Source organism: Physeter macrocephalus, chromosome 21 (assembly GCF_002837175.3).
Source record: "Physeter macrocephalus isolate SW-GA chromosome 21, ASM283717v5, whole genome shotgun sequence".
Lineage (NCBI taxonomy): Eukaryota > Metazoa > Chordata > Mammalia > Artiodactyla > Physeteridae > Physeter > Physeter macrocephalus.
In genome coordinates this window covers 24,426,313-24,444,794 of record NC_041234.1, presented here as the reverse complement: position 1 = coordinate 24,444,794, position 18,482 = coordinate 24,426,313, and the positions used below count along the sequence as shown (strand labels likewise).

Here is an 18,482-nt window from a genome sequence, read left to right as displayed (position 1 = left end):
GAACATATGTATATGTATAACTGATTCACTTTGTTATAAAGCAGAAACTAACACACCATTGTAAAGCAATTATAGTCCAATAAAGATGTAAAATATATATATATATGAGTTAATATATGTAAATTTCCTAGAAAAGCACCTAACACTAAATTGATAAAAGGTAATAAGTGATAGAGCTAGGATTAAAATCAGACCTGTCTCAACTCAAAACCCCACACTTATTCCACTGTATTTCATGACTATGTTCAGACTTTTCATCTGTGTTATCAGTTAGTATATGTTCAAGTGATACAATGTTATTTTCGTATAAGCCTGCATTTTTAAAACCTTTCTAGGAAACTGTCAAGGAGCAACCTTTATCTGCATGATTTGAAAAGTTTGTGAGGAGTTTGTTCACGCAGGTTCACGTAAACTCTTCAAATGACTGGTTTCCCTCTTTTCTCAGCATAAAACTATACATTAGGTTTTTTCTTTTCTTTGTGTGCTAGGCGAGTCGCTTGCATTGCCATGGAGAAGACCAAACAGGAGCAGCAAGCCAGCTGTACTTGGTTTGGCAAGAAAAAGAAGCAGTACAAAGATAAATATTTGGCGAAGCACAATGCAGGTAGGGAAAAGTACGACTTACTGAGACCAGTTAAACATCTCAAAGACTGAAGTAGATGTAACATCTCAATTCCGTCTTCAGAGTTCTCTATCAAAAAAATTTCACCATATGAGATCATCAGCTTGCAAAAACTTTAAGAATCCCTTACCTTCGATTATTATGTTGGTTATTTGCCAAATATTTTACAGAGCTATACTTTATAGGAAGAAAATGCTATTTGGAAACAGTACTCTCTGGAACTCAAAGAACCCAGTACATTAAGTCCTCCCCTGAGAAATGAGAGATTGAGAGTTTGCTGAATTGCCAGGATTCTTGCCTCCTTGCTGAGATTGGTCTTGAGCAAATACCCTCACTCCTGGCTCCTCTCTGGCCCTTGGACATGGCCCTGTGCCACATTTCTAAGGGCAAAGATGCACTCTTAACAGAGAGCTGTGCTGCAAATGGTTCAGTGATTGATTTGAAAGAGTGCAAATGACATTAGATAGATACTAACTTAATTTGGTCAGTTCCTGTCACTAGTCTTCTTTCTTCATGGTATTTCTTAGCCCCTGAAAGACCAAGAACATTATCTTGGCCTACCCTTCATGGAATTTTTGTCTATATGGAAGCTTGCATTCAACTTAAGTCAAAATATTAACTCATTCGCTAAGAACTGAAATGAATACCAAAAAAGCATGCTCTGTCATTGCCGTAGAATTCCCAGAAGACTCACAGGATGTAACTTAAGTTTAATGAAAAGGCATGATGATGTAGAGTGGGATTTACTTATTTTCAATAACTTCTTAATATGACTCCTTTTATAAGGAACTTTTCTGAGGAAGTGCAAGCCCCAACATTGGCATTAGATTAGTTCCCAAGGTTTCAGAAATAACTCCAAACTTCAAACATATGGCAAAGAAAATCAAGTGAATGCAATCATGCATACCTAGTTTGACAGTATAATATTTCTGACAAATATGAAATGCATTTCCCTCTGTAGAATGTTATATTTTATTAGCATTCACTAGGAAAAATTATTTTGAAACTCTGAATGATTCATTTCTTGATCAGAGAGTAAAAGTAAACATTTTGAAGTATTGTATAATGTGGAATGAATGTGAGTGACCACATGGCTTAATTTTAAATGGTTCAGTTAAATAAGGAAATCTTTCCCATCATGATAGCTACAGTGTGCCACATTTTTATTTCCAATAAAAGGTATCATTTCTGGTTATATACCACTACAGAGCACTAGTCTGATAATGGCTTTTTTTGTTTTATAAAGGGAAGAAATATTCAAAGTAGATTAGTTAAATATAATTAGTTAAAACTAATTGTAAATGCTCCAGTAGTACTATTTGAAGAAATTCACTGTAGTAGCAGCAGCAGAATGTTGTTTAACATAAAATGTCAGTGGTTATTGCCAATTCTCCATAATCACCTTTATTTACATCAGCTTCTAACAGGCTCAAAAGGTCTGTTGACATTACATATATATGTATAACCTTGTAATTTTTACAATAATTTTAAATGATATATAGATGGCATTAAAATTAATTTAAACCTAGAAAAGCAAAGAAATGGCCGATAAGGCTGTCAATTCATCCTTAGCTTTTTATATTCTACTGATGGAAGGCATGTAGACATGAGTATTTAATTTGCCAACGCTCTTTAATTTAGCTCTGAGGAAAAATAAGAAGCCAGTTAATTGAAAAACTAGACTCTAAATTCTGACAAAGAGTTCGTTGAATCGTTCACTTAAGAATTTTGCCAGAGAATCAGCATCCTATCTGGTGGCCAGTGTTTTCCACAGTTAACTTTTTCCATTCTTTGACCACTGGGGCACCACTGATCTTCCATTGTTCCTGTTCTCTCCGATTCATCACAAGTGGTGCTTGGTAGTCCTGCAAACACACGTGTAAGCTTAATAGCCAGCCCAAGCTAGGACCGGAAGTTAGCACACCTGTGTATCCATGCACCTTTGGCAAATCACTTGGCTCCTGTGGGCCTCAAAACGAGGGAATTGGGTTCATCAATAAAGGATATCTTTACTAATTCTAAAGTTCAGTGGATCTCAGGTTATTTCATCACTGGGCCTGATAAATGGATATCACTTAATGAAGCCAAGTAGTCATTTGCTGTCCCTTAGCTTAAGCTTTAGCTCTGGTAAACATTGCCCATTATGTTTGAAGGCTATATCACCCTTGCTAGAGAAGGCAGGAACCTCATAGAAATGGAATAGAATTGCTTTTTCTCTGTCGTCTTTAAACACAACACCTCCTATCCAAAGCCATGGATCTATCTAAGTTCTTGTAAACTTAAAACTAAGAGGAGTAGAGGAGACCCACCACTTTTTTGTTATCCACAGCATCTTCCTAAGCAGTGGTCTTCCGGGCCTCAGGGCCCTCCTCATGCTCACAGTTCCTTCTACATGTCAGTATGTGTCTGAGAGCCTCCTTTGACAGAAAATCTGAGCTTTTTATAAGGTCCTTGCAGGGCCACTCAAGTTTCTGTACAGAACTTGTGTTTAGGCTCATTTGTGACTGTCTAGTCAGAATGTCATCGTTAGGATTCCCACCCGCACAAAATCATCACTCATGAGCTCTCCTATTAGTTTATCTGGTCTGGAGAAGATGCCTGGCTTTTTCCCTGGACTTTCTAGAATATGCTGCCTGGCATGTCCTTTCTGCCACCATCTCTTCAGCATTCTTCCCCATCACCAACCAACTCTTACATTTTGTTAATTATAAAGACCAGAAGAACCATTTACTTACTGATTACCTTGCCTTTACAAGAGATGAAATTGTCAGGAAGGAAAGTCAAGTATTTTATCAGCTGTTCTGCTTTTAGCTATGATGAAAGTTTATCCTAATATGTGGCATTGCCTACATAAAGAATTGCTTTATAAGAGAGAAACACATACTGTTGGCATCCATTGGGAAGGCAAATGCTTTGAGAACTTTGAAATATCATATTCTTTAATACCAAGAACTAGCCAAATGGGTTCATAGGCCACAAATCCAACTATATTTCTGAAAGGTGTTTTCTGACTTATTCAAAAGTCGATTGTAAAATACAGTGGGGGAATCTTCCCGTAGTCCTCAGTAAATTAAAATAAGGGCCATTGGGGTTAACATATACAAACTGCTATATATAAAATAGATAACCAACAAGGACCTACTGTGGAGCACAGGGAACTACACTCAATATTCTGTAATAACCTATAAGGGAAAAGAATCTGAAAAAGAATATATATATATATATATATATATATATATATATATATAACTGAATCACTTTGCTGTACACCTACCTGAAACTAACACAACATTGTAAATCAACTGTACTTCAGTTTTTAAAAAATGCAACTGATTTTTATACATTGAAAAATAAGTAATTTTTTAAAAATAAAATAAGGGCATACGTTTTGTTTCCTGCTTCAAATCTTTGAGAATTCAGCAGCTATTGTTGGCAAGATCCAAACCTTATCATTAAATTCTGAAGTTGTTTACATTTGTAGTAAAAATAAAGGATGAGAACTTTACCAATATCTAGAACTGATGGAAATGATAAAATACTAGAATTAATTATTTCCATTTATGTCACCAGGAAATTCTACATGTCTAGTTAAAGCAGAATTCTGTTCAAACTGTTGCCTACCTCTCACATTATATAGTGGCAGTCTATTTTCTGAATGTGACCCATAAATAAATTTTATTTTTCCCATATACACACGGTGTTTAAAATAATCTTAATTAGTTATCACATTTGAAAATCAAATATTTAACATAAAATCTGGGTTTCTGCCTTTCCTTGAAAGAACAGAGGATGTGGTAACATTAGGCCCACTTTACTGGGCCCAGTGTTACCTTGTACAATGGCTTATCTAAGTGGAGGTTTGTACAGTATTTGAAGATACTAGTATAATTCGAAGCTATTTCGAAGATAGCTTTTCCAACTGAGATATGGAATCAATGTTAAAGGCTTATTTATGGAAAAGATTCTACTGGAGAACAGGTATCTAAATACTCAAAAGTGTCATGAACATTGAGTAGCTTACCAGGAAGTCAGGACAATATGCCAGACAGTATTTCTGAAGCCTTGGGAATAGATTTGATTACGGTGTGTGTAGCGTTTACAGCAAATACATTTTCTGCAACACCTGAAAGACTTTTAGCCACATAAATTTGATGCAAAAAGGATTGTCATGCTTCTAGAAGAACTATACTCTTTGAGGCACTGAGATTCCTCAGCCCTAGGACTTCCAAAATCAATTTAAGATCAAGTTATTAATGTAAACTTTTTTAAAACTTCATTGATTCATTTTTTTTTAATGTTAGAGCCCTGAGCAGTGGTATTTAAATATCCTGAGAAACCCCATTTACATACACACATACAAACATAGAGGATTTCTACAATACCATTCATAGGTGTGTTTAAATTATGTTTAATACCACAAATTAGTACTGTTGACTTTAAAAAGCTATTATTTTTGTTTTCTTTAATACAGAGAACTCTAAAGACGACAAAAAGTGGCCCATAATCTCACTGCCCTGTTGACATTTTTTTAATAGTAAAAGTAATAGGCACACGTGATTAGAAAAGATACGGAATGAAAAGCAAAAGGCTTCCACACCTACACTCCCTGAAGAAGCTTTCTTGTAACTATTCCCAGACAAAATTTGTATGCATATGCTAGTATATAAAACCCACTGGCTTTTATATAAGGATATTGTTGAATTTTTATTAAAATGAGTTTGTTTCTTAATGTGATTTATTTGCCTCATGTTTAGAATATTGCATGGTAAAGTTTCTTTTGTGCATATTATACTTTTATTTTACTAATATATTAAAAGCCATATTTCAATGACCCCTGTACATTTTTCATGCTGTCTTACTCCCAATGGCCTCTGTGCATGTAAGTAACCTGTTGAGTGACTGTGCCTCTTTGTTTTTGACGGTTTCCTTTCATTAAGTCCCTTTTTTTAAATCAGCAAACAACTTTAAACCTTTAAAAGTTCAGTCTCTAAGTGTTCTCCTTATATTCTTTGTATGTCGTATTTTAAAATATCCTTTTTTATTGTTTCTCCACCCTATGACTACGTGATGATTTCATTTAGACCAGAGTACACTCTTCATGCTACTCGTATATGGTTAAGATACTGATGTGTAACATATCTGTTCATTTGTCATGTTGATTGTTGATATCTAACTCATTCTTATGTGTTTGAAAAAAATGACTTAATTCAGTAGGATTGGAGTCAGGGCTCTGTAGAGGGAAAGAGATGTGTATACCATTCAGAAATCTAGTGTCATCATCTTGCTCTTTTGTGAGATGCTTGATTATTTCTATATAATAAAATATATCAGCTTGTTGATGGACCTCTTTCATAAGCATACTTTTCTTGATGAAAATATCACTCAGAGGGCAATAGGTATAAAAAGCAATGCCGTAAGCTCTCCTGCTTTTATTTTTGCAACTCTTCGTCGCTCCATTACCACTGCAGCATGACTAGCTAGCTCCGCCACGCAGACAACCTCATGTTCATTTTGATTTTGTGAATCTGCCATTCTAAACACAGAAAGCATTTTGTGGTTTTTAGCTGTTGCTAGAGAATATGCTTTTAAGTCTTTTAGTCAACCTTAATGCAATCAAGTTATCAAAAAAAAATGCACAAATACCCATTAACATGCACTAACCCTTATTTTAACATATTGTATTTCTTTTTTTTTAGTATTTTGGGAATGATACTTTTTGTTCCTTTGTTTGTTTCTGATCTGTTGCATTCCAGAGTATCCTATTTTGCATTTTAAGGTTCTTTGCTACTGGGAAGAACACAAATGTTAAGGACTGAGCTGATATTCAAAAGCATTTGGCCATATTGTTTCAGGGAGTAGAAGCTTCTCTTAATGATTGACTGAAGCATCTTAGATTCCTCTGTTACACCATGGAATCAATTTCATGGAATTTATTTGAACCCCTCTAAAATCCAGAGCTTATTCAATATTCTTTAAAAAAAAAAAAAAGGAATTTCAGTGTGTGCCTGACAACATATGGGTAGTACCACACAGAAAAATATTATGGGAAACATAGACACGTGATTTTAGCCTTCTTGTGAGAATTTTCAAATGTGTTGTGAGAATTGGACTACCTTAAACTTCAACAGGAATGGTAATCTTGGTAAAGTTTTTGTAATAGTTTTGTGAAGAGGCAGGTTTCCAAAAAATATTTTTAAAGCGTTTCTTCTCAGTCTGTAATGATTAGAGAACTCCCCTTTTGCAAAAGTTTCCAAGCTCAGACTCTGCTTCATGCTTCGTCCCATTCTGTCCGTCCTACCTTACTTACCACACACAGGCTGACAAAGTTTGGGGCCCAGGGAAGCATGTTCCCCTACTTACATACCCAAGACTTTCCATTGAATGGATAGCTGGGTTACAATAAAACTTGTGAGATGCTCATTTCCAAAGCGTGTGAAATCATAGTTGCAAAACTTGACTTTGAAGGAAATCTAGCATGTACCTTCAGCAACTCTGTTGAAAGAAAGAACCATCAAGTTAAAGACCAGCTGTCCATGCATCTCTCATCCATCCCTAGAAATAATCTAGCTGGCCTCTTTCTTGGTTAACTTTAGTTGCATTCATGTTGGTCACTGTCTGCAGACATTTTCTTTTTAGTATTGCTGATTTCTTAGAATTGCAAAAATATGAACAGCATGTTGTTTTGAATGAATTCATATGATTTGTTGGATACTGCATGAAAAGATATGCAGTATCTTTTACAACTGGACTTTTATGCATGTGCTCAACATATCTTTGGATGACCCTGGTTCTAAAGTGCATTTTCATGGGCTTAAAAATGAAATTTTCTCCCAAAAGGTTATATGACTTAAATTACATGTAAGCTATATATCGTAAGTTGGATTCATATTTTTTAAGACATGGCTTTACTATAATTTTGGTTTTGCCAGTAAAATTATAATTTATATACATGAAATATTCCTTCTGTAAATTTATATTCTTTCTAAATCTTTGCATTTTAGTGTTTGATCAATTAGATCTTGTTACATATGAAGAAGTAGTAAAACTGACAGCATTCAAAAGGAAAACACTAGTCTTATTAGGTAAGTTTAACTGCATAAGTGGCTTTCTTATTTTCATCTTCAAAACATTTTATGAATATTATTAACAGTTATCAATTTTTAACTTCCTTTTTAAAAAATGACATAGGTGCACATGGTGTTGGGAGAAGACACATAAAAAACACCCTCATCACAAAGCACCCAGACCGGTTTGCGTACCCTATTCCACGTAAGCAATGTTTCACTCTCCTTTAAGTATATTTTTCCTAGTACTTTTCTAATCTTGTAATTTACATATTTTTTCTGATTACATAAGTAATAACTAACTGTTCATTATAGGAAATTTGGAAAGTCCAGAAAAGAACAAAGAAGAAAATGAGTTAACAGTTAATCCCAATCCCACTCTCAATATTTTATTGTACACCCTTCCAGGCTTCTCTTGGTGCAAACACATCGTGTGTGTGTGTGTGTGTGTGTGTGTGTGTGTGTGTGTGTGTGTGTGTGTGTGGTTATCGTTGTTGTTTAACAAGACTGGGCTCGTTCAGTCTATTTGTAATCTAATTTTTCCAACAATATGCCATAAATGTTACCCAGATGAATTATTCCTCAGAAAAATAGGTTTTAATGACAGTATCATTTTCTTTGATATAACAATATTTTCCTTAATCTGTACCAAAATTGTTGACTTTTATCACTTTTAAAACCCAATGTGCTATCCATTGTTTATTGTAAAGAATTTTAAATCTGTAATATTTTTATTCCCCTTATTTTCTATATCTTATCCTTAACCTCTTGTCCTCTTTGTTTCCTCAACTACAAAATGAAGTAATTCCAGGAAAATAAAGAGGATTTGAGATCATATGAACACTTAGCAGATACTGGATAGATAATAGCCATCTTGCTACCATCATTTTATTTTATTTTTTATTATTATTATTATTCCAAAGTTTAAAATTTGAATCCCAAAAGCTTTTTTAGCAGTTAGAGCTTTGTTCGGGGTGGGAAGAGCTAAAGGAGAATGATTTTTAAGAGCAACAGGAGAGTGAATTCCCTGGCGGTCCAGTGGTTAGGACTCTGCGCTTTCAACTGCCGAGGGCCCGGGTTCAATCCCTGGTTGGAAAAAAGAGCAATAGGAAAAAATGGGAAGATTGGCTCCATCCTGTAGGGCCTTCCAATGCCATGTCGGCACCATTTACTGTTTTCTCTACATCCCAGAGAGCTGTGAGGCTTCATAAGACCACTCTCATCCCAGAACCCTGTCTGATTTACTCAAAAAAAGAAATTCATCAAATATTCTTTCAGTTGGTACCACTGCAGTTTTCTAGTAAAACGCTTTAAAATGTTCTGTAAATTCTCCTTATGTCTAGATCATGAGTACAGCAAGCTTAGCTAACATTTAGTTTCTTCTTGATCACATAAGCAATTGAACTTCCATGTTATTAAATGGCCAATTAACTAGCTTGGTTTTAAAGTGTGTTATTGCTGACCCCAATCATGTCTACTTGCTGTAATATTTGACCCTGGGTGTATACATAGCATATGTTTACCTACCGAAATGACCGAAGATAGGACAGCATCAACATAGTATGCTGTTTCTTCAGCTTTTCATGTGCCTGGAGAAAGGGTTCTTCTTTAAAACATCCACATTTTGATATCCATGAGCACTTGGCGGTTCTACAGTCTAGTTGGGGCAGGAGAGGGGAAACTCCCCCTGGGTTTGGACTCATGTATAACAAAGAATAGCATGAATTTGTTCTTGCTCAAAAAAGGAAAGAAGCAAAGGGAGAAAGAAAACTAAAACTACTGTTCCTGGCTTGTCTAGAAAAACATTTCCTAAAGTGTGTTTTGCAGAATCCTGGTCCTATTAGTATCCCACAGAACTAGGACTTATTGGCAGATATTTTAGTATACACTCGCTTAGGTCAGGGGTCAGCAAACCTTTTCTGTAAAGGACTAAACAGCAAATATTTGAGGCTTTGAAGGCCATATGGTCTCTGACACAGCTGCTCAACTCTGCCATTGTGAAAGCAGCCACAGACAATATGTAAACAAATGAGCATGGCTCTTTTCCAATAAAACTTTATTTACAAGAACAGACAGTGGGCCGTATTTGGCCTACAGGCCCTAGTTTGCCAATTCCCGCTTTAGGCCTTTCCTAACTATTATGGCCATATCTGGCTATGGTCATTATGTTTTCAATATGGTATCCCTTTTGCTGTATCCTGACATTCTCCTTTTGCATGATGCTGTGTACCAGCACTGTTCAATAGAACGTTCTCTCGTAATGACAGCATTAGATGTCTGCACTGTCCAGTACAGTAGCCATTAGCCACATGTGGGTATTGAACCCCTGAAATGTGGCTAGTGAGACTGAGGAACTGAATTTTTAATTTAATTTTAATTTACTTAAATTTAAATAGCCATATGTGGTTTTCCATTTTTTTTTAGTTCTTCTTGTTTCCTTCTCTTAAGACCTAACTGCATTAAGGCATAGAGTGAGTTATATTAATCCTGGGTCATTTAGTGTCTTTCCCCTGTGGTGACCCATGAAGGGATGAAATAGATCTCATCTAAACACAGAAAGATTCACCAAACCAAACAACTAACCAACTACTGTGGTCCGATGTCACATAAACAAATATGACTTCTAGAATTTAGTTCTACAAAGCTACTGGGGGTGGGAACAGGGCATGAGACATACTACAGAATCCATAGCTTTTTAAGAGGAGATTGAGTCTGGGTAGGTCCATTGGGAGCATCAGCTCATAAGCTCAGCCTTTTAAACCTCTCTTGACATGTAACTTTGCAGACACCACCAGACCTCCAAAGAAAGATGAAGAAAATGGAAAGAATTATTACTTTGTATCTCATGACCAAATGATGCAAGACATCTCTAATAACGAGTACCTGGAGTATGGCAGCCACGAGGATGCGATGTACGGGACAAAACTGGAGACCATCCGGAAGATCCATGAGCAAGGGCTGATCGCAATACTGGACGTGGAGCCTCAGGTAATGCCTAGCCAACCCTGGCACCCTGTCGTCCTCCCTGCATGCTAAGCTCAGGTTCTGAAATCAAAAATGGCATCAGAACATCACAGGTCACATAATAATTTAATAGTAAGCTACGGGACAGTATCGGCAATGAAGGCAACATGAGTTAACCGTCTAGAATGCAAGCTGACTAATCGTTGCACTCAGGGCACACGCAGTGTATTTAAGAAGTAGAGACTGTTCTCTTATGAGATTCGTTATACTCAGAAGCTCAATAAAGTGCCCAGTCGGGTCTGTGCCTGCCAGAAATCCTACAGTAATCTGACTCAGGATGAGACTCTGGCACTTTAACACAGCAGCCACCTTTCCTCTCTTGGTACAGCTCACACTAGACCATCAGAGTGTCTGCCAGCATCTTATGTTAATCACCAGCAAGAAATTCTGATCCTGGGGCCTGGGTCCGAAATACCGCACCAGCTTTATGAATGCACGCATGAGCGAGCCCCGGGGGATGCCAGGCAGAGCAGGGGTAGAGACCCGTGGTGGTTCTTAGCCTCTGCCATCTCTTTACTGAGGGACGATGCCTGACCCTGAGCTAAAACTAGGAGGCATATGGAGAACTTGGAGAGGACTTAGAGCTAGACGCAGAGACGATTAGATGATCTGCAGATACGTCCTACACTAGAAGCAGTAGAAATTGTTAAACTTGAAAAGGAGAAAGCCAAAGGCCTTACATCAAAAATGCTAACAAGCTATTTTTCATCTCTGAGGACAAACTAAGAAGAAGTGGGACTCAAAGCCCAGTAGGAAGGATTTGGGAGTTGTAGACATCAGGGCAGGTTACTGGAGAGGCTTGTGGATGCCCGTGTGACTCCCAGGCCTGCCATTTCTAAGACCAACCTGTACCAAAAATCCCTTATCACTTACAAATAGAATCAGTATACCACCTGCTGAAATGGTAGACCAGCTCCCCTCAAGCAGGCTCCGTTTCATCAGGGGGCTTACCTGGCTACCCCAGGCAGGGAAGATCCCTGTTCAAGGGCCACTGTATGAAACTTGGTCCCCTAGCCATCCCCAAAGGGAGGATGGAACCGGCTTAGCCAGGGTCTGTGTGACTTGGGGCCTGATGGCTCAGTTACTTGGCTCCAAGATCCTAACATCAGGGCCAGTGGCTTCACCCATTTCCATGTCACAGCACCTGATGGGGTTCTTGAACTTGGAATCTGGTTAAGGGGCTGGGGAGGAAAGCAACATTAGGGTGAACACTACACAGTTTACTTAACAATGAACTTAGATCTTTATAGAACTAAACATATGATGTGTAATGCAGATTGATTTTTGTTTAACTACTAATCCCTCCTTACTAGGGATTGGAAAAATCTTCTGGCCAGGGGTGGCTAGAGGAAAAGTCTCAATCCTGGTCCTGGTCTTCGACATCCTCTCCTTGGGTTCCACCCTGGTCTTCACCTGAGCGTCGTTTGCTGCTGGTAGTAATGTCTCTAGCAGTATGCTGGCTGCGGGGCTCCTCAGACCCCCTCTGCATTACCTCAGTCCGCTTTCCAGGGCTTTCTGCCTCACCCGCCGCCGCTCCACTCCTGGCGTCCAGCTCTCCCCATGCCCTTGCCCAGCCCGGCCCAGCCCAGCCATGCATTGCTCTGCACTGCTGAGCAGGAGATGCTTCTCTCGGCCTTATCAGGCTGCCCACAGCAGTCACTTGCACGTGTGGCACTGGGCACCAGAACACCCCTCGGCCCGGCCTGGGCATTTTTCCTGCTCCCCGTCTGCTGGAGGGGCTCACTGCATTCTTCTCTCCTGCTTCCTTTGTCCCCTCCTCAGAACCGTGATCTGTTGGGAGAGGTAGGGATCCTGTTCTCTGCCTGCACCTCTGAGGGCCCGTGGCCCTGGGGTCAGGTATCACCCAGATCCCGCTCCTCTAGTTGGTCCTCTTGACCACTCTGGCCCCAGGCTCTCCTGCCCAGTGCTCCCAGGCCTAGTCCTGCTCTCACACCGACCATTGCATCCAGCAGTCCGGCTGCAGGTGCCCACAGACTGCACCGCCTGGGCTTCACCCTTGGGCTTCTCTGCCTTCAGCCCACTCTCTCCCCAGGCTGGACAAGGCCCACACCCTGCCTTCAGGATGCCCGTGGCCATGACCGACTTGCTGTCAGGCAGATCCTCGTTGCTCCAGGGAGGCTCTCTCCTTAGGACCTTGTCTCCATGCCCTTTTCCCACCCCGGCCCATTTGATTACCTGCTGTACTGTACCTCACAAACAGTTTGACTCAACCAACGTGTATTAAGTACTTGCTATATTCTAAGCATTGTGGCATGAGCTAAGAATACAAATAAGGCAAGCTGATAAGGGTGAAAGTTCTTCCTCAGCGTTCATCAAAAACTATGACAGAAGTGCCATGTGGCTTTTTTTTTTTTTTTGGCTGTGTTGGGTCTTCGTTTCTGTGGGAGGGCTTTCTCTAGTTGCGGCGAGTGGGGGCCACTCTTCATCGCGGTGCATGGGCCTCTCACTGTCGCGGCCTCTCTTGTTGCAGAGCACAGGCTCCAGGCGCGCAGGCTCAGTAGTTGTGGCTCACGGGCCTAGTTGCTTCGCGGCATGTGGGATCCTCCCAGACCAGGACTCAAACCCGTGTTCCCTGCATCGGCAGGCAGATTCTCAACCACTATGCCACCAGGGAAGCCCCCCATGTGGCATTTTTAAAAACCCTCTCACTGCTGACACCACTCCCACTCTGTGTGGACCATAGAAAGCCCCACCTAACACTGGGGTTCAGCTCATTTTTTTTTTTAGGCACCAAAATTTTTATCAACCCACCTTCTTGCTCTCTTTTGACATCATAAACCAAATTAATCTCTTTTTGACCCAGAGTTGTGATGGGAACCATCAAGTTACAATGCGCTTTTACGTTTCTTTGGCCCCTCTCAACCTCTGGCTATCACTTCTCTTGACCTTTCTTGGCTATCCCTTAACAATATATTCCAACCCCTGTAAAATAGAGACTAAAAGTACCAACCTCATTGTTCTGAGGTTTAAGAGAATGCCAAGCACTAAGCTGGGCTCTCAGGAGCATTCAAACGCCAACAGTTCCTCTATACCCTTTGACATAGCTCCTTCTCATCTGTCATGGGCTGAGGAACCAATGAACCTGTAAACCAAGAACATGGGTATAAAGCCCATAGGCCAAGTGAGGGCCTGGATGGTAAAGTGCATGGGCTTTGTGATCACCACCGCCAACTTCCAGTCTAAGGAAGGACTGACTGAGTGAGCAGTTCCATAACCCCTGGCCTCATGGCTCCCTGTGGGTAACTCCCGTGTACCTCTGTCATGACCAGGGCTTGAGGAGGGACTTCTCAATTCCCCCTGCCACACTTGGAACAGTATGAGGGATGCAGCAGAGGCCAAAGACTGAGTGACTAGCCCCAGGGAGTTGATGGGGAACATTATCAAACCAATCTCAAAGGTGGTGCCATTTGCTCTTGGGGAGGAGAGGTGGGACCCAGGCAAGGACAACAGCTGGAAGGCAAAGGGCAGGCCTGGTTCTCAATAGTGGTAGTGATCAGGTTTGAAGGGGCTGCCACGGGACATGCCCAGGTACTGGGCCTGCTTCTCAGTCAGCTTGGTCAGCTTCACATTCAGCTTGCCCAGGTGGGCTTCAGCCACTGCTTCATCCAACTTCTTGGGCAGGAAGTGGACCCCAACAGGGTACTTGTCTGAGTGGGTCCACAGCTCAATCTGCACCAGCACCTGGTTGGTGAAGGAGTTGCTCATCACGAAGCTGGGGTGGCCCATGGCGCAGCCCAGGTTGACCAGCTGGCCCTCGGCCAGAAGGATGATGCAGTGCCCGTTCTTCAACAAGTAGCGGTCCACCTGGGGCTTGATGTTCACCTTCTCCACAGCGTTCTCATTCAGCCACTTGACATCAGTCTCCACATCAAAGTGTCCGATGTTCCACACAATGGTGTCATCTTTCATCTGTTCAAAGTGCCGGCCGAGGATGATGTCGATACAGCCCGTGGTGGTGACACAGATGTTGCCCTCCTGACGGGCCTCATCCATGATGGTCACCTCATAGCCCTCCATGGCAGCCTGAAGCACATTGATGGGGTCGATCTCCATGATGATGAGGCGGGCCCCTTGTACAGGTTGTGGACCCCCGTTGTGGTCTCTTCGGAGATGCCTCGGATGCCTGACAAGGAGCTGTGGGTACTTGGTGTGGATGAGGTTGGTGAGGTCACCACCGTCGTCCAGAATCATGTTGAGGGGCCCGTCCTTGAAGTACAGCATCTGCTCAGTGCACCACAGATACTCCTCGTCCGTTTCACCCTTCCAGGCATAACACTGGAATGCCAGCCTTGGCAATGGCAGCTGCTGCATGGTCCTGGGTGGAGAAGATATTGCAGCTGGACCACCGCACCTCAGCATCCAGGGCAACGAGGGTCTCAATGAGGACAGCTGTCTCCACGGTCATGTGCAGGCAGCCGGCAGTGAGGGCGCCCTTCAGTGGTTTGGAGGCTGAGTACATCTCCCACATGCGCGTCAGGCCCGGCATCTCATTCTCTGCAAGATCCAGGGCCTTGCATCCCCAGGCGGCCAGGCTGATGTCAGCGACTTTGTAAGGCAGCTTGTCTGACATGCTGGCGGCGTTTCTGCACAGTCATGGACACGGGCAAACGGGGACGAGCCTCAGGCTGGGGATAGGCGCGGGGCAGGCAGGGCCAGCTCATTTAGTTTGTGCCGTCTTAATTAATTTTAGATAGTTGAGGCCAAACCAAACACATGTCTAATGATACTATATAGGATGTTGTGGTTCAACTTTAAACCTAAAGGACTATCCTAAAGACTTTAAACCAGAAGAAAATGAGTAACCTGGCTTCCTTTAAAATAACGAGAATAGATTGTGTTCCTCTATATTTTGCCAAGCATTAGTACTCCTTACCTAATCCTTGTAACACCAAGATAGAGACATCAGTATCTACTTTTGAGGATGAAGAAACCAAGGCTTAACATAATTTTCACTTGAACAGTCTTGGTTTGGATTTGGGGGTTTGTTTTTTTTTGTCTTTACAGTAAATCTTAGACTCCTTTCACTGTAGCATCCTAGAAGAGTTAACCCTGTTTAATCCTTAAGCTGGTGTGCCTTGTATGTATGTAGTAGTACAATTTAAATCTTTATTTTAACATTTAGAAAAATCTGTAAGGCGGTCAAACCTGAGGAAAGCTATAGAGCTGACTTCTCATAAAGCCATGGCTCAGAAAATAATCTATGTCCCTAAAGCTGGAACTATAATAGCTCCAGTGTGTAATCAAAACAATTTTAGATTATAATTTTATTCTGATTTGTCCGTTTGCAGCATTAAAGAGTTGACAGTAGCAGAATATTTGTGGCTTTGCTTCTGCCCCCAGAGGGAAAGGTTGTCATCAAGGGGTAGGTATAGTCTTGTTAGGAATCTGTGCTTGGAAACAACAGCCATGTTTTGAACTAGAGGCTGTTTTGTGAAGTCAGTTGGCTCTCTTAAGATTGTTTCTGCGGTCACTGTGTTCTTCCTTAAACCCTTATATCTTTGTGCAAAATGACTCAGATGCTTGCCCTTTTTAATTTTGCAAAAAAACAGATAAGTCTTAAAGATGTCTGCTTCTTAGATACTTGGTCAAATGAGTTTTTATTCCTTGAGGGTAGTAACCTGACAATTATTGGCCATAGATGAGCCATTAAATCAATTTATCTCCAAAAGGGAACTTTAAATGTTAAATTAATGCTTCTTTGGCTGTTTGAACCCAGTGTATTTTCAGTGATCTTTCTAGACTCTCTCTCCCCTCTCTGGGATTCAGAAAGAGATATTTGCCTGTAAATATTAACAAATTTGTGTCTCATCTTAAAAGTCAAAAAGGAAGAGGTTTTAGAGATCATCTTAAAGCCACCTATTAGTGGCCTGAGGGAGGGGAATCCTTGTGAAGCAATTCCATTTCCTGTTCCTGAACTTCAGGCAAGCTGAGTCTGCACACGCACGCACGCACGCACGCACACACACACACACAAAACTGGCCCCCACTTGAGACCCATAAGTAGAGCAGAGTATGGGGACAGAGGCCTTCAAGAAAAAATGAGGACATGTGTGGTGACTCTGCTGAAGATAAGAGGGAGACTAGGCAAGAAAGTCTCAGTCAGGATTCTAGGCATCTTATAGTCTTTGAAAGTACAATAATATAGGAGAGAAACTCAAAGCCATGAAAAGGAGGAGGAAGCAAATATATTCAGTACTAACTACAGAGACTACTATAGTTACTGTGATAAACATGAAATTTGGCTCTGAACTTCCTGGCAACCAGGACAAAAAGGAGAATGTCACGGATCACATAATTCCCTTCTAATAGAAGTATGTCAGTTCTTTCCTTGGAGTTAATTACTAAAGGAATATAACCTGATTCTTAGACATAAGAAGCATTTGGTGGTGTGGTGAGTACAGTCTTCCTGGACAGTTTCATGCAGTAGGTGCAGAATGACCTTCGTGTCTTCATGGATGAAAACTAAGGGCGTGAATGCCGTGCAGAGAAGGGTAATCCGCAGGAAGCTAACGGTTGCCGAGTCGTGTGTTTTCTGGTGTAGAATAGAATAGCAGGCTAGAACTGAAAATACTCAGACAATTGGGTGGCTATCAGGCTGCAGTCATTGAGTGGAGAAAAGACCATTTCACGCCTGGGGTGGCATTCTCGACTTCATCCGTGGGTTGTGGCTGTGTGGTTGTGGGATTTTGCTGAGTCCATAGCAACAATTAACTGCGCAAACATTCTATTCAAGATAAGACTATAACAGTTGCCTGGGGGAAAATTCTTTTGAGTCAATATTTGTTTGATCTGTTATATAGTATTTTGGCTCTGCTGTTGAAACTCTAGCAAAGTTGCTGTAATAAATGCCATTTCCAGGGATTTGCTGTATTTACACACAAGGTCAGTCCTGGAAGAGGTAAAGGATTGGAATCACTGTCTAAACAGAAGTTCTAAGGGGTCTCAAATGAATCCTTAAACGTGGAGATCCTTTGTTTCAATCCGTTGACAAATAATTATCAAACATCTTACCCTGTTTTTTTGAATTTTCCCCCAGAGTACTTACTACAGAGTACTTACTACAGTACTTACTTCCATCTGGCACTCTGAGTAGCTTCAGGGATGGAAGCAAGGGTAGGGACTGTGCCTTAGGATTTTTTTTCCCCATCTAAGTTGCCCAGAAGGTGGCTCTGGGTGGATGTGGGATGATGAGGAAACGTTATGTCTCAACTGACCCTGGAGTCACCTGATTTATGAGCACAGGAAGGATAGAAAAAGGCCCAAAATAATATTCACAAAAAGGACAGTTCTAAGTGAAGATCACTGTTAAGCTCGATTGAGCTATATACAGACTTTTTCATGATGGTTGTTCCTTGCTAAAATCTTCAGTCACAAAAGGATTTGCAAGGAAATGACAGTTACCTCTTTCAAAAACGAACAGCTTGAAGAGCTTTCTCCCATGGGGAATCTGAGCCTGTGACTTTCACAATTAAAGCAGTATGAGGGCAGGTAAAACAATGTGCCAGGCTCCCTTACCCCACAAGGAGAAACTGTAACTAAACAAGAAGAAAAGACAACCCTCAGAATGGGAGAAAATAGTTGCAAACGAAGCAACTGACAAAGGATTAATCTCCAACATTTACAAGCAGCGCATGCAGCTCAATATCAAAAAATCACACAACCCAATCCAAAAATGGGCAGAAGGCCTAAACAGACATTTCTCCAAAGAAGACATACAGATTGCCAACAAACACATGAAAGGATGCTCAACA

General features: G+C 40.9%; 1 protein-coding gene across 12 annotated transcripts in view; it reads left to right on the top strand.

The window, feature by feature from the left end:
- Window positions 1-18,482, top strand: part of CASK (calcium/calmodulin dependent serine protein kinase) — a 385,648-nt gene that overhangs the window by 360,463 nt on the left and 6,703 nt on the right. For all 12 annotated transcript variants that reach the window (XM_028482973.2, XM_028482969.2, XM_028482972.2 and 9 more), the window contains 4 exons: window positions 489-604; window positions 7,624-7,704; window positions 7,811-7,891; window positions 10,472-10,674. In XM_028482973.2, coding sequence (XP_028338774.1) covers window positions 489-604; window positions 7,624-7,704; window positions 7,811-7,891; window positions 10,472-10,674 — 481 coding nt within the window. The remainder of the gene's footprint in view (window positions 1-488; window positions 605-7,623; window positions 7,705-7,810; window positions 7,892-10,471; window positions 10,675-18,482) is intronic.